A 17,495-nucleotide genomic window follows, 5' to 3' on the forward strand; every position below is an offset into this window, starting at 1 on the left:
CCCGACCCCACTATCGGCCAACTAAAAGTCGGTGGTCTGCGCCTAGGCTAAATGTGAATTAAAACAGTATCTTACTTTATAATCGGCAAACAATCATTTGAATCAAATATTCGTGTAGGTTGACCGAAAAAACACAATGTCCGATCGATTCAAATAGAAATGACTTTTAGTAAGCTTCAGATTAGGATATCTAACGAAATAGAAGGTACTTACTAGTTATCTGGCTAGTTGTATTGAAGAAAATTAAAGTGTAATTTCAGACGGGCGTTGCAGAACAGAAACAAGACCATTTTCTCGTTAATGTCAATCTGGAGAAACAAGATGACCGCTGCCCAAGCGAATCACAGCAATAATAATTAGTCCTTAAGAACACGTCATCTCACCCTTTCCTGACCCCCTTACGTCCGGGATACAGTGGTCACTATAAATCGGCCAATGAGAAGTAGTGATTTAATCGGAAACCTCAGGGTCCCTCAGGAAGCCCATTAAATCGTATGGTCAAAGGATAATTAATTCTGCGGTAACGTTCAAGTGAGATTAATGGGGGCGGAGTAAATCGAGCTCTTTCCAATGGTGTTGCGTGTCCATTGTTCCAAGATGGATGGGAATTGGCTTGTGTTAACTGGATTAAGACGTTTTATGATCCTTGAAAAGTTAGGCTCGGTTAATTGGGGGCCGATATTGTTTTGTTCGGTTCAGGATTGTATCGCTCTGGGTATGGGCTTTCAGGTTCAGTTGGGAGCGTTTTCTGAGTTTGGCGTTAACGGATTTTTAACAGACTTTTTTACGATTAAAAACTCATAAAACTCATTTATTTTTGCAAATAGGCTTTTAAAAAGCACTTTTACACATCCCAGTATTAACCCTACCACTGTTTCAGGATAATAAATGGGACATTGTATTGTAATTCAAAGTTTTTAACTAAGCACCTAAGATAGCACCCAGTCCTAAGACAAAATAAATGCTTGAACTTGTGTCTGTCTTGTTGGTTGTCCTAAATAAATAAAATAAAATAAACAATGTCAATAGTACACGAACATAAGTTATGTTCGTGTACTATTGACATTGTTTATTTTCGTCGTTCGTCGTTCGTCATTGTTTACTAGTCTTATTTGTGAGAGAAATGAAATTGGAATTGCATAATTATTTATACCATCGATTTATTTTATTGACGTATTCGTCCACGTTTTTGTCCACGGCTGTGTCCGCTTAAAATTCGATTTGTCGCAGAAAAATTCAATCACTAAGTCCCTACTAATATGTATTATAAGTGCGAAAGTAACTTTTCTGTCTGTCTGTGTCGCTTTCACGACTAAACCACTCAACCGATTTTGATGAAATTTGGAATAGAGATAGTTTGAGTCCCGGTCAAGAATATAGGATAGTTTTTATCCCGGTTTTTGAAACAGGGACGCGCGCGTAAAGTTTTACAGACGAAATTGCACGCGGGCGAAGCCGCGAGCGGAAAGCTAGTATCGTAATAAATTACAGCTTATGTTATTTTAATGCATGAACAATAATATTGTAAAATTTCATCCGTTTAGTTTTTGCGGCAAAGGCAAGAGCAACACATATTTGACACAATAATTATACTTATTAGCTTTTAAGTAGTTAGGCATGTTAATAATGATAATTATCTACTATATAAAAATAAGTCGGGTTTCTCTTCCTGACGCTATAACTCCAGAACGCACGAACCGATTTCCACGGTTTTGCATTCGTTGGAAAGGTCTCGGGCTCCGTAAGGTTTATAGCAAAGAAAATTCAGGAAAATTTAACAAACGAAATTGCACGCGGGCGAAGCCGCGGGCGGAAAGCTAAATCTATATAAAATTACATAGCAATCACAAAATTATAGAAATCTCATAGTATGTTTTGGATCCAACAAAGTAAGTAAGTAACTAAATAATTATTCAGATCAACCTAGTCCACTTGTTTGCTTGGCGAGCATCTAAAAACTGAATGTCAGAAACAATTAACTTACCTATTCACACCATAGCAAAGCTGCTAGAGCAACAAGTGGCAAAACTTCACTTACCTGTAACAACAAAAATCATGATAAATGCAATGATTGTATGTATGTGTATGATTTTAAAATTATTAGAAAAAAACAAAAAACCCAACTGTGTAAAAATGAAGTAATAAAATGAAAGATAAAAAAACGAGATTCACAAATGCAGTCAGAGGCATCAAATACATATCACCGACAAAAGGATTAGTCATTGTTGCCTCATCTTATGAATTGAAACTAAATTATAAATCCACATGTAGGACTAGAAACTAAATTGGAATCAATGTTTGGTTCCAATCAATCCAATTGGTTTGTGTCGCTGAATAAATCTTGACATCAAAAACCAAAGTAGTTCTCGATTCTTTAAAAATAAGTATGGAATTAAAATTATCAGAGAAAGCCCTAAATACTATATCTATACTATATTTATTATGTAATTACATCAAAAACATAAAACAAAGAATCACTTAAATTAATGAAAATTATTTCTATCCGATAAAACGCAAAAAAATCACCCCGTGTGAGCTAACAAGACATGATAGCACCGCGTCATCATAATGATCGGCTGGAGTGGTACTCGCGCGCAGTAAAATATTTAAGTAAAATATTTTAGTCTGATGTCGAATCAGCGGTGCACAGTAAAACCAAAACTGGTTTTTGTGACACCGTCAATAGTTATCATTAATATTTGGAAATGCTATGTAACTTGTTTTAAATAAATAAATAAATAAAAATATTTCCAATAATTTGTTTAAGCTTCAATGATTTTCTGTGAAACAAATCTAATAAAACATCATTGACTTGGATTACTGCTCTCACAAGGATAGTTTTCGGTTTTAGCAGGATTTAATGAATGACAACACCACTCTTGTAGCGGAGTTTTGGACTGACACTGTATAATTTTGTAGTCGACACAATAATAAGAGGAAGAAGGAAAGTTAAATATTTAAAAAGATAAAATTACTTAGCTAAAGATATCCACTTAGTGGCGTTATTTTATCCATCAATAATTTGCAACGAGATGTTGACAGTAGTTAAATTGGTTACATCTACTCCACTGCTAGCAGTTTCTCTGTTAGCTAGGCGCAGACCACCAACTTTTAGTTGGCCGATAAATGAGCCAATTCTAATTTGAATGAAGAATCGACCGACCACTAAATCGGTGTAAAGTGCACACTTTCATACATGACCATACTGATTAACTGCCTGACTAAACTAAAGGCTGACAAAAAGTTGGTGGTCTGCGCCTAGGCTTAGAATATGGTGAGATGGTGTAATTAAGTAAATGTGCATAAATGTCTCACGATAGCACTTGGTACCTTCCAACAAGAAATAAAAGTGTCTACAATATGTCAACATAACCTCAAATAAACATTTTTTTCACCAGCCGGCATTCAACACCTAAACTACAAAATTATAAAAAGCATGTCTGCTGTACCTGGTAAGGAGTGTCCAAAACTTCAAACTCATCGAACTGATTCAAATTCAAGCACAAAAAACAGCATTCTACAGGACTCCAAAAGAACACTACATCGTCCTTTAGTTCAATCAAATTTCGCAACTTCCCACTAGGATTTTCAGCCAAGCCTTCTCTAAAAGCCTTAAATGTTTCATCGTCGGCTAATTTACTTTCATAAAGACGGTTCGAATCCATCGCGAAAAGATAAAAATGTATTGTTTTGGAATCAACAATTTTACAACTTTTGACACTTCACTCACTGACAGTTCAGAGGCACGGCTAATGGCGGCAAAAAAGATGTGCGGATGAAATTGAAACTAACACATTGAGACTCTTATGTCAAGGGTTTAAAGTATAATTTTGTTAAAATTATCAATGTGATTATAGCGCTACGTTCGTATCATTCCAAGTGTTCAAGCTGTCATTGCGTTTCGTTTTTGCATTATTTCAATACGTTTTAATTTGATAGATAAAATAAAAAAAGATTAAATAACGTAAGGTTTTTTTAATAAATTAAAATACATAAATGATAATAATTTTACAGTTATTCTATTAAAACAATGACGTGGCTTGTTGATTAGTTCAGGTTCGACCGGACGGCAGCGGAGGCACTCCCTTAGTTATTTTACAAGCTTTTATTTAAATTCACCTGTCGCGGTTGGTGTGTGTATTTAAAATAATATCTAGCGGCCAAAAAATGTTGAATAAAAAACCATCGACTTGGTTGGCAATTGTCTCTCTTCTATTCTAGTTTAATAATCGCTGAATATTTGAGAAGCGTGAATCAATAAGTAACTAATAGGTATTTAATTAGTTGTATTTTATAAAAATGCTAAGTTTCTTGTCATAGGTATAATTCCTTTCTTACCTACATAAACTACCTACCTGGCCTAAAAAACTTACAATAAAAAATGTATCGCACTTACCTTTGCACCTCCTCAACTCACTTATAAATTAAGCTGAACAAAATTTGAAGTGCCATCGCATGCTTCCAATCTTAGCAAAAAGCGTTAGGGTAAGTGCACCAGTAATGGGCCGGGCGCTAATACCGCGCGTAAATATCGCGAACGGGCTTAATATTAAAACGGCCACGCGATACTTGTACGTTAACGCGTCAGTTTAGGACGTGGTTACATTGCTCCCGGGAGGACGAAGTTTGGAGAAATTTTATTTATAAGGTGTGGGGGCTGTGTTTTTTTAACACTTTTAAGAAAAACACTTTACCCGCACTTCTTACCTACTTCTTCTAAGTCTATGAGTAAAAGTTTCGATAAGATTTTAAAATTTCAGAAACTTTCAGTTGATAAATAAAAATGTTATGTATCAGTTTGTGGTCCTGTTAACTTAGTTAATTCAAGATTTAACAATTAATTTTATGTTATACCTAGCTGGTGAATGAACTTGAGTATCAAGGATGTGTGGTAAGTAAGGCAGTGTCTAGCAAATGGGGTTTATAGTGTTTTATAAGTTCTTATACCCTGAAATAAACCGATCTGCACCTTAGTTTGTTATGTCTATTTGATCAATTGGTGATTACATTTTTTAAATTATTCCCTGGACATGAAAATGTTCAACACAAGAAATTCCGCTTTACACCGAAAATAATAATGTAAGCCCAGCCTAAGCCCAAGACGATAGCAAGACACAACCTTCGCAAGATAGTGCTTGGGGGTCATCGCAAACAAATGAGGGGTGTAAATCCACCCGAGGGGGGCGGGGGGCACAGGTAGCATTTGCTTAACCCTTTCTTGGCTAACATATGGATATACGTACCGTGTGGTTAAGACACTTGAAGTGTTTTGGACGTTCTCTTGGATTTATAGGCGGCGGTATTGGTTTTGTTTAGGTAGGGATGATGCCGGATTTAGGTGGCCGAATTCGGGCATACGTCTTTATGAGTGTGGGCGTGGGAACGCTGTGTGGATGTGGACTTGTATAGGTGTTGAGAAAAGTAGGTACTGGATGTTAACCATTTGAAGCCTTGGTCTTGGAAATAATGGTTTTAAACCATTGTGCTGCTAAGAACGTACTTATTATCATTTCAGAAAATTCATTCGTTGTTAATAATAATAATAACGGTGGCTTAAGTATAAAATCTGATACTAAATGTTGTTGTTTCAGTGTTCACAACTTAAACAACCGTAAAAAAAAGAGTTGTGATCTTGTATATTTTTTATATTATTACAAGTTGAAATAAATTAAAAATAGTATTTTTAAACTAAATTAATAAAGAAACTATGGGTTCAAAGTTACCTACAATGTGTCAAAGACATTTTCATTCATACAATCATGCTGCAATATGGCGTTACATCCGAATTTAATCAATTCCATCAAAATTAATGGAAGAAACGTCCAAACGTCCTTCCATTTGTCATCGAAAGGTGGTCCAATGTCTGTCGCGTACCAAATATGGCACAATTTCCACAATATCGCCATACGTCACCCGTCACCGTCTGCATCCCGCGAGACGTACCCCAATTACTGTTACAATAGTTCCACCGGCTATCTATTATTTTCTCAAGCCAGCTTGGGAATAGCAGACAGGAAAATGGAAGTAAAAAGTGCGAATTGAAAAAATACGATGTAAGTACGTGGACTACTTAAAAGTAGAATGATCCACATGTTAGGATAACTTCTTCTTAATCTGCCTCATCTAACTCGCTTTATCCCGTTACGATATAACTTTTGTAGCTTAATTAGGACGTTCTTTACACACTCAATATTAATAATGACATTGCTAGAGTTTTCCTATTCTGTGTGAATAGGAAAAAGTACTAAACGTTGCCACTTCAGGACATCTTGGTAACTTCCACTGAAGGTCACTGGTGATATAAGTGGTAAAAGAAACTCAAGTTCAGTCAGCTTGTTGTTATCCTTACAGAGACTCAGTTTCAGACAAATGACGTCAACTGCTGGACAAAGGCCTCCCCTAAGACTTTCCATAATGAACGGTCCTGTGCTGCACGCATCCAGGTTCTTCCCGCGACATTTAGCAGATCGTCGCTACACCTAGTAGGAAGCCTTCCCAGTAAGAAGTCCACTCACGTTTTATGTGAATATTTCAATTCATTTTTTACTCACCAGTTTCAAATAATACCTATTACAAAAATTTCAAACTCATCCTGCCATCGGTCATTTCTGAGTCTGAGAAACTGCTGTCATAGAGATGAAAATTAATCCCGTAACCTTTACCCATTCAAGTTCAACACATAACCTAATATACTTATACAACAGCCACAAAGAACAAAAACCAAACATTCTCGACCCGCAAAAACAATACGCACCGCTAATGGTGTAAGGTATCTATGGGACAAAATAAATATTGTTTGTCGCATCATAAATAAGGACGGGACAGACGGAGGGACACGCGTCACCTTTTGATACATTTCCGCTGTCGTTATTAATGACAAGTCATCGGTGGCGTCCCTAAAGGATCTAGGGTAGGGCTGTCGCTGGTGGAAAAAATTTTTGTACCCATACCTTACATTGTTTTGTCTGTGTAGGTATGGGCTTATTCAACCCAATTTCCCAGGTCCAAAAAAATAAAGAAAAACTACTTAATGCATCGTTAAAAGTTATTTTTTTTGTTAGGGGTCAACTTTTTCAGACTTTCCGAAGAATTGAGATCACACAGGCTGTTACCCATGACATAAATAATCAGAATCATCATGTTCATGATAAACCAAAAATTAAAGTAGGTATTGATGTGACTCATGATTTTGTTGGTATTACCACTTGTTGGGAACCGATTGGTGGACCAACCTCTTTTTTATATTGTCTATGTTTTTTATACTTTTTTTATTACTTTTGTTACCTTTTGTTTAGGTTTTAGTTTGAAGTTTTGTTTTTGATAGCCGTTGTGGGCATATTTTGCAGGAATACATCTTCATTTTAACCGAAGGTTTTTCTTATTTCCGCACGCCCGAGCGGCTGTCCTTCACACCACTTATACACACTTATAATTCCATAGTCAAAAATGACATAAGGTAAATTTGTGTTTCCGGATGATTCGTTTTCTAAAACGAATGAAACACTTATTGACCAACATTATTTTTGAAAACGACCTAGTTGACTCGGTTTTAAGAAGAATAGGTACTCACCAAAACTTGTTGATAGCCCTGCGCAATTCATACTGCGACCTGCCCGGCATAATAATAGATCGGGGGTGTATCGCGCCAGTAATATCATGTGAGACGCTGGCGAATTTATCAATAGCATTACAGCGCGCTTGTACTCAGCCTTATACTTTATTCAGGCCTCGCTGTTTTGACATTGATCACGCCGTTTGATGGAAACTTCCGCGGATTGAGCCTGTTTTCGCAGAAAAAGTAATATTTTCGAGTTATGGTGCAATGTATGAAACGACGATCTGCAGTCTGCCAATGGTATTATAGGGTATTCCCAGGTGAGCTACAACAGTTAAGCTGATGTGATTGGTTCCAATATTAAACAAAATGGCAAGTCGTTAAGGTTTTTTTTGTAAGACTAATTTATATAAATAGATGGACTTTGAAGTAAATAGTCATTAGAACTTAAATTCCGTTTAGGTAAACATTGATTTTCATCGATTAAGCACTGTAGCTCTGCCTAATTTAATATCGATTTATGCGACCGCCCAACACTAGTTCAATCATTTATTTTACGCAATCAAATAGAACCTTATGTTCAAGTATAAGATTTTTTTGCGCGGGTAACATCTAGAAATTCGATTTGAAAACTAGGCTGACCGTTAATTCTGAGTTTACGCCAAAAACGTTCGCTATACACAGTAAATAATCAGCTCGAGCACACGAGCTCGTATAGCTCGTATTTACGAGCACACAGCCCGGCTCGAGATACCGGCTGCTTTATTGACTACCCGAGACTGCAGTATCATACATACGGTTTATTAAATTACGATAGAGTAACTGTGTGTTACGTAATAGTTAACTCTCAAGGTTTTGTGCAATCGGCTTAATGTCGATAAAAGTCAGAAGTAAATTATTCTTAATAACATAACCCTCCTTCTGGCGCAGTCGGGTAAAAAGCGTTTTTACACGTCTCTTTACACCACTGCTTTGGTACAATAATGCAGACCAATGCCAATTATACAGACAGGCCGAATATAGGTAGATTTACCTTTGTATTTTCTGACTGTCTGTAATAAAGATTAAAAATATTTGTCACGTCAATGATTAAGTGTGAAAACGACAATTAAGATGCCTAGGTACACAATTTAATCGCTTTTAATCGATCAAGCACACAAGCTCAGCAATTTTTAATCCCGCACCGCAAATGTATTGTTCCGACCCGAGCGTTATATTTCACTTTGATTCGCAATGGTATCACGTAATTTCATCTCCCTGAGCACAGTGCTTTCTTATAAATAAACCAGTGTATAGGCGGCGATAAATTACGTTTTCCGAGATTTTCGTACGTGTATCTTGTAATTTAATTCTTGTTTGTTTAAACCGGCCCGGATTGGCGTTGGCGTTGAGCGAGTGCGGATTGTGGGATTGGCCCGTTTTTGTCAACAGGTTCGCGGGATCGATTCTGAGGACTCGGATGTGATTGTAAAGCATTTTATATCTAAGTTAAAAAAATTGTTAATTGTTTAAGCAAACATTGGTATGTACGAGAGTAGAGTTTGAACCTTTTCATAAAATACCTACTTTTTGAATGAAAATTTGAATTTACATGAAGAAAAAAAAAAACAGTTGCGACGTGTTGTAAGATATAGATGAACTACACTGAAATGTCCCACCGACGACATTGACAGAAGGGCGCCACCATCTTCGTGCAACTATATGGTTTTCATCATCATCATCATCATCATTTCAGCCATAGGACGTCCACTGCTGAACATAGGCCTCCCCCAATGCTTTCCATGTTGATCGATTGGTAGCGGCCTGCGTCCAGCGCTTCCCTGCTACCTTTACGATGTCGTCGGTCCACCTTGTAGGTGGACGTCCCATGCTGCGTTTTCCGGTACGCGGCCTCCATTCCAGAACCTTTCTGCCCCATCGGCCGTCAGTTCTGCGTACTATGTGCCCTGCCCATTGCCACTTCAGCTTGCTAATCCGTCGGGCTATGTCAGCGACTTTGGTTCGTTTACGGAACTCCTCATATGGTTTTCACCGTGGCAAAAGTCGGAACTAGCGATCCGCTATTGACGGTGGCCCCTCTGTCAGTGTCAAATAAAGGACAGTTCAGTGTAGTTCATCTATATTAGACATGTTGACACCACCAATCAATTGACGTACCTACTTTTTAAATCTGTCAAAACGGAACTCTCCCATAGATTTTGTATGGCACTACAAGCAAGTGACGTCACTATTTTGTCAACTCAAACTACTTTTTTAAATTACAATGCGACCAAAAATCGCAATTTACAGGTAATTTAAAATCAATTAAGTTTTTAAGACCAGAATGAAGTGTCTTTTTAGAAAAGTTGTGATTTCGAATTATTGGGGAGTGGTGTCAATTTGTTTATTTAGTGAATTGGTAAAAAACAACTGAAGTTCGTTTTTTCTTTAGCTGCCAGTGATATTTTTGAATTTTTTCACTTTCAATGATACTGGCCAGCGATAAAAGCGATGCAACAAAACCGCATAGACCCGACACATCACCGACCTTATTAGAAAAACTTTATCGGCGTTCAACCAACTTCCCACACAATCCAAATGCATTAACCAACTCTTATGCTCTTAGGTATAAGGATAGAAATAGAAATCTGTTGGTGCACCTGTAAATTTGCTGGTTTGTAGTTAATATTGACTCGTCAACAGTGGATTTTGTTTGAAACTTTTCTCATTTCGAACGAGTCGGACCGAAAGGACTACGAACGCTCGAGTAGACTTCCATTTATCTATGGTTTATGTTAGATATTATGGGAGAATGTTGTTAAGCTCGGATTTTGAGGCAGTCTGTCGTTTGATCTACCATTTTTGAATTTTTTTAAAAATAAGCATGTATCAATCAAGTATTTATTTAGTTTCCTAAGTTTACCAGACTACTTAGGTAGTTTAATCTCGTAGTTAGTGTAGTTGTACTAAGTAAGTATTTACTATTTTGCGATAAAAATACGATCTTAAGTGTACCTAGTCTGGTGTGCGTCTCTATACAGAAGTAGAATCACTAGAGGTATACCTAATATTTTTTTATAACCTAAACCTACATGGTATAAATGCTATTAAATAATTATGAAAACTTGATTTGTAACAATACCGATAACATGTCCATCATAAAATAAAAGACATAATGGCAAGAAACCTTAATATCGACACTCCATGCCGCAAGTGTTCAACAACCTGGTCAACTACTGGGTCAACCACCCTATTTGTTTCCATTGACACATTCCCCGGGGATTCCCGGGATGCAGGATGAATACTTCATTATCCGCAGCGCATTTCTCTTACTACCCACAAGCGCGGTTGATTTTTATCCATTTGTTGGAGCGGAGACAGATTGGTGCCTTGGATAGTGGGATTGCATTCGCAGGCGGTAATTCGTTCTAACGTAAACTATTTACAAGTTGTTAAGAGTTACTCTGAGGTCCTGGGTTTAATTCCTAGGAGGGACACGTAAATTCACAAATAATTTTGTTTATTTGTTAAAAAGTATTTAGTCTTAGGTCTAGTTAAGTAAATCTCAGGTTGTAATCTAGTTCGATTGTGGTAGGAACATTTGATTAAGCCATGTCTTGGCAGCTATTAAAACCTTCTCGATAATTTGAATGATGAACTGATTGTGTTGAACCACTCCTAACTTAAACCTATAAGTTTATCTTAGGTACCTACCTACTAAAGTAGTTGACATTGAAAACCAAGATTTTAGGTGTGTAATAATTGACGAATCCCATACAATATTTAGGAACAGAGGTAAGTATTTTGGAATTTAAAAGATAGTTAAAGTTCCTCAATTTGCATGGACTATTAAAAATAGAGCTTACAAAACGCCAAATATTTAAATAAAACAATAAAAAAAAGGATAAAACAAAAAAATCTTAAAAGTTTTGCTTTTGCCTTCACGTGTTTCATAATCTTTTTGCCCTACCAGCGCTTCGAGACCAACATTATTTTGGCAAGTGCTGCTGAGAAGAAGCGCCGCAACAAACTGACACCACTGATAGAAAGCTGACAAAAGTGACTGAGTTACTTGTGCTGCTTCTTCTCAGCACTGGCCCATTTATTGCCCCGAATCAGTGGTAGGGTTAATACTGGGACGTGTCAAAGTGCTTTTTAAAAGCTTGCAAAAACAAATGAGTTTCATGAGCAGTTGTGTTAGGTTCAACTCCTTGGTCGGTCAACACAAACTGGCAAGCCCACAACAATACCCACATTAACAATCACAAGACAATGACGGCATCCATCTATGATTACATACGTTATTAATTAAAACAACAATAGTCGAACGACCCGGCTTTGCGCGCTTAGCCACTAAACCGAAGAGGTAAGTCTTTGTCCAAGGATCACGGTGTGAACAATAACTGGTAGGGACACCAGGTTTGAAGGGTAAAGGGAGACTTTTTTGAAAATCCCAATCCCAACTTATTCCCAACTTATAATATTATAAATGCGAAAGTAACTCTGTCTGTCTGTCTGTCTGTTACGCTTTCCCGCTTAAACCTCGCAACCGATTTCGATGAAATTTGGCAGGGACATAGTTTGAGTCCCGGGAATGGACATAGGATAGTTTTTATCCCGGTTTTTGAAACAGGGACGCGCGCGATAAAGTTTTTCTGTGACAGACAAAATTCCACGCGGGTTATAAATAACTTGAAAAAATCGAACTGCCTAAGGCGGGATTTGAACCCACGACCTTCCGCTTGCCGGGCGACTGCTCTTCCAACTGAGCTACTTAGACACTGGATGAACTAATCGAAATTTTCAAGTGTAATGTAAAGGGAGACTTGTACTGGCGACAGTGCACCAAATTACTCATAGCTGTTGCAACTACTTCAGATGCGGTTATGCTCGATATATTGTAATTGAACATGGATGACGGTGTGAACTTTAACTGGTAGAGACACCAAATCCAAAGGCTGTAAGGCGACTTGTACTGGCGACAGCACATCAAGTTACTGATAAGTACACACTCTTAACTGTACGAAATTGGCACATATTGAAATTACTTTACAGATTATGCTACTTGTAAGTATTTGAACAAGGATCGCGGTGTGAACAATAACTGATAGGGACACCTAGCCCAAAGAGCATAGAGAAACTTGTACTGGCGACAGCACATCAAACTTCAAATGACTGTTACAAAGCAATTACTTATTATAACTAAGTACTTAAGATGCAGTTGTGCTCGATAGAATAACTGGTAGGGGCACCAGGTCCGAAGGGCGTAGGGAGACATACTCGTGACAGCACATCAAACTTATCTCGCATCGGACTTATTAAAACTACTTTCGTTGTGTGAGAGTACTTGTCCAAGGATCACTGGTAAACATTAACTGGTAGGGGCACCTAGTCTGGAGGGCGAAGGGAGACTTGATCTGGAAAAATAGCACATCAAATTACCCGTAGCTGTTGCAAATAGCACTTATTACAACTGCTTAAAAAGAAGCAGCGTCTTGGTGAGAATGGGGAAAAGCAGTCTGCAGCAGGTAGAGAGCCCACTATGTGGACGGTCATCTAGTAAAGGTCATGGGAAGCACTTTGATGATAACCTCCTTGAGGGAAGTTTCTGTCCAGCAATGGACGTCCTTTAATTGAAGAAACGAACGAAATACAACTAAAAACAATATCGTATTCAAAAATTTCTTAAAAGAACACAATTCGATTTCAGATCTTTTTTTTTGAAGCAGGTTTTCATTTTTAAATTTTTTATCATAATTATTTTGCAGAATAGGTCCCCATAAGGGTCCCAGTTGTTTGGGAAGTATGGTGTCCCTAACGGTAAGGCATTATTACATCTTATTGTTGTGGCGTGATGCCCCCTGACCGACTGTAGCCCATATATTCATCCCATTATGCGATCTTGAATAACGCCCGGTGGTGTTATGTGAGGTGACACACAGGTGGTAAGGATGGCGAGCAATGTACAAGCGTTAAAGTTCCTTGACGAAGATATAATAGGACCATTATTTTATCCAGGTTTATATTACTCGTACCATTATTAATTTTAGATTTTAGGTCGATTTTTTTGACACACACAAGTTAACTAGATACTGTTACTAGAGCAAAATGCATGTGTTTTTTTTTAAATACGTAACCCACCAAAGACCATAATACGACCCAAAGCACAGTTTATTGAAACTTAAGCATAAGGTTCTATTTTATTTCAATTCTAAGAATAATTGCAGGTTTCGATCTGCTCTTGACTCATTCTCACTGTGCCCGGCAGGGTCCATAATGAACTATTTAGCTTTAAGCCTTATCTACCCTAAGATGTTACATTATGGTGATGCAAATAAATATCTCTCTATTCTTGATTAATTTTGATATGGGCCTTAGAATTATTTAGTGTAAAATAGATACCCTTCACTATCGCTAATTTTTAATCGAGATTTGGTTGTAGTTTTAAAGCTTTTCCTTCCTTCCTTTCTTTCACAGAACAAACAAGTTGGACAGATGTTGAACGAACTTGCATACCGTATTCCCAACTTCAATTCGACAATTAAGATTCCTCGGCTCATTGTAATTACACCTATGCGGGTTTCTTAATGAAGTTAAAGGGAATTAATTATTTTAGGGCGCATAAATTTAATCTAGGCCGGCCTTTACTTATGACGAGGATGTAAGTTGATTATGTTTATCTATGGCCTCCATCTTGGACAATAGGAGGAGTGGTCCGATATGGGATGGATGAATGAAGATGCTTCCTGATTTGTGTGCTTAGTTTCGGGTGAATAGGTGTATGTTTGCGTCAAAAGGGACCTTAGTGTAAAGTTCTGATTACATTATTTTTTCACTAAGGAATATTGCTTCGATACTGATTGATGACCTAGATTCTAAAAGATGTGTTGGTGACTGGACGAAAAAAGCGGGAGATCGTGCGCTTTGTGACTTTGTGTTTGTTACATTACGTCACTGGGGATTGCCATTGGCTGAAATAATGATGATGGTGAGATGGAATAAGTATATTGAGACAGGGCATTATGCTTTAGGATCTAAGCTGCTACAGAGAAATTTTATTTTTTAAGCATACCTAGGTACTCGTAAGTATTTCTAAGTAGTATAAAAAATCGCAAATAATATTGAACTATACTAAACATTAACAAAACAGCAGTTTAGTGGTTTTGGCGGGGTCTAGAATATTTTATAAAATGACTGGGCAGTTAAGTTAGCTACAGTCAATGAAATAAAAATACCAGCACCCCATGACGTTATCGACAAGTATGAAGAAGGCGAAATTAATTACTATAGTCTTTTTCACCTAAGATGATCCCTATGACGTTTGGAGTTTGAAAGATTTAGAGATGTCACATAACTAAACCATAGCGATTTATCTATCGATTTTTTTCGAAGAGTTAGTAAAACCTACTTTTAGAGAATTATTTTGTTTAGGTGTTATTTAACAAAAAACATGTTTTTTTTAATTACAAATATTATTGTAACAATTTTTTATTGATAATATTCAAATTTCATGGTTCGTGTTCAAAAAACGATTCCTAAAAAGTACTGGTTCTGTTTCTTTAAATTAAAAACTATTAATTTATTTTCAATGCGTTTATTACAGTCAATAATCGAAAAATATAGTTGATTTTTGTGATGTTTTTAATAACTAAGTATTCACTGCAATCGATTAATGAACCGCGGAAATAATCGATTGTATTATACAAGAAATACCCCAGCACTAAATCTATTCCGTTTCACACATTGCGTACATTAAATAAATGAAGTCGGTTGAAAATATTTTTACATCGTATTTAATTAAAATATAATCAATAGACTCAGATTTTACTATATATTTCAAGACAAGTAGTTAATTTTTTTTTATTATATTGCTAATAAAATACAAATATTTTTTAAAAAATATTCTGCATAATAATATGTTGTATGCGTAATATGGATAACCTTGAAGTGTCATACGGATCATCTTACGTGAAAAAGACTATAAATACTTTTCTCTGCATTATTTCAGTAAGGCCCAGAACAGACGGTGAAACGCAACTGCAACGAAACTGCAACTTTGTGATGATTCTGATGAATGAAACTGAAACTGAAAGTTTCAAACTGGTCGCGTCATGTGTGGTCTCTCAACGGACGCTATGGCAGAAACTTAGATGCAACTCAAAAGTAACTAGCAGTTGCAGTTTCGTTGCAGTTGCGTTTCACCGTCGGTTCTGGGCCTAAGGGTGAAAATAACAAGCAAAGAGATATACTCGAATCAAAAACACGAAAACCCTTCACAATTTCCACTTTTTAATTTGTCATTCAACCACTTACTCGCGAAGTTTGTATGGAGAGCAATCATTAAGAGATCCCTCGACTCGTGTAGCTATAGACAATGGCTGGTTGTCTATGGCGCGGGTCTATGGCGCGTACTCTATGGCGCAGTTTAGTCTATGCTCCCATTCAATTCAGGAGTGTTGAATGCTTCGGGAAGATAGTGGAGGAATTTTGAAAATATGTTTTTATTTGTGACGTGTTTATTTACTTACTTATTATTATGCAGTGCCCTATCCCTCTTAATTTTAAAATTTAATTAGACAATTATTTTTTAATCAAAAACCCAGCCAGCTAAACTTATCAACAATTTTGTGATCTTTTAATACTTCGATTAAAAAATGTATAAATACAATGGAAGGACTAAAATGTAATGTTCATCAATCAATCCACATTTTACAGTAACTGATTATCAAATTATTTAATTAACAATCAGCGCTTTGATATATGATATGACACACCTAAGTAGTAAGCGCTGAAGTCAGAAAAATTCAAAACAGAATTAAGAGTTTATGGAAACCAACCCTTAACATTCAACACCGAACATCTTAAAGGGATCTCCAAGATTCCCATAGAAACAACCCCATCGTCGCAACTCGACTTATTCAATAAACAGATTTCTTTGGGTGTAAACATGACCGTGGGTTTGGACAGCTCTTGACACGGCCCTTTGGCATTTATTGAATGCTATTGCAATAGTGATGGGTATTGTTCGGATACGGATATCAGTTTTCTATAGTCTCTATTAAAAATGTAAATTACTAGCAGATATATTTGTTGACATGTTAATAAAATATGTATAATCAGTCGATTAAGAGCGCTTTCGCATTTAGGCGATTTAGCAGAAAATTTCATACTATGTGACAGCTGATGCCTACATATTAACATTACAAAAACGCCGCTGCCGCGCTACTAACGGCCTAATGTGAAAGTGCTCTAAAGATGTGAGTGAAGACCGCGTTTTGGCAATCGTAGTATAGAAATCTATCCCCTTCTCAATAGACGGACTGCCACATGAAGATAGCTGGCAGTCAGTAGCTTATTAAAACCATGCTCTGTGGCGCTACGGGGGACTTACTAGGGGACGCCTACGAGCAAGTACATAAATCAGTTTATGGTCTTTTGCTGAATTAATAGTCTTAATACCTTCTTACCTAAAAAGGCAGCACCGGATAACGAAGTACCACTATTCGTTCCACTCTTTTTTTTTGTGACAGGAGGCAAACGAGCAGACGGATCACCTGATGGTAAGTGATTACCGTCGCCCATAAACACCCGCAGATAATTTGCCAAAACATATCGGATATGTTTATTCCTTTTTGATTCGGATATCCAATAGTTTCGAATAGGGTTACTCACTCCATTACATCCCTAATTCCGATGTAAAACACGCGGACATGGGGTCAGATTGTTACAACGCCCTCGAGGCTATTCCAGGGTTTTTTGTCCGGTACCTCAAATATTTGGCGTCTTTTGTCCGATACTTCAAATATTTGGCTGTATCGTTTTGATTGGGTGCGCTTTTATTGCGATTTGTAAGGTAATATTATGTTTGGGGAAATATTAAAAAAATATGTCAGTCTTGAGCGGTTTGAGGGCTTGGATTGCGATTTGAGAGTCGATATTACTATTTTTCGTGAATAATTTC

The 17,495-nt window shown here is 37.0% G+C and overlaps 1 protein-coding gene across 1 annotated transcript in view; it reads right to left on the reverse strand.

Moving 5' to 3' along the window:
- Positions 1 to 3,716, reverse strand: part of LOC135082500 (nuclear pore complex protein Nup88-like) — a 102,045-nt gene extending 98,329 nt beyond the window's left edge. Inside the window, exon 1 of the mRNA XM_063977297.1 lies at positions 3,450 to 3,716. Coding sequence (XP_063833367.1) covers positions 3,450 to 3,665 — 216 coding nt within the window. The 5' untranslated portion in view covers positions 3,666 to 3,716. The remainder of the gene's footprint in view (positions 1 to 3,449) is intronic.
- Positions 3,717 to 17,495: the final 13,779 nt, after the last annotated feature.

Source organism: Ostrinia nubilalis, chromosome 21 (genome assembly GCF_963855985.1).
Source record: "Ostrinia nubilalis chromosome 21, ilOstNubi1.1, whole genome shotgun sequence".
In the NCBI taxonomy this organism is placed as follows: domain Eukaryota; kingdom Metazoa; phylum Arthropoda; class Insecta; order Lepidoptera; family Crambidae; genus Ostrinia; species Ostrinia nubilalis.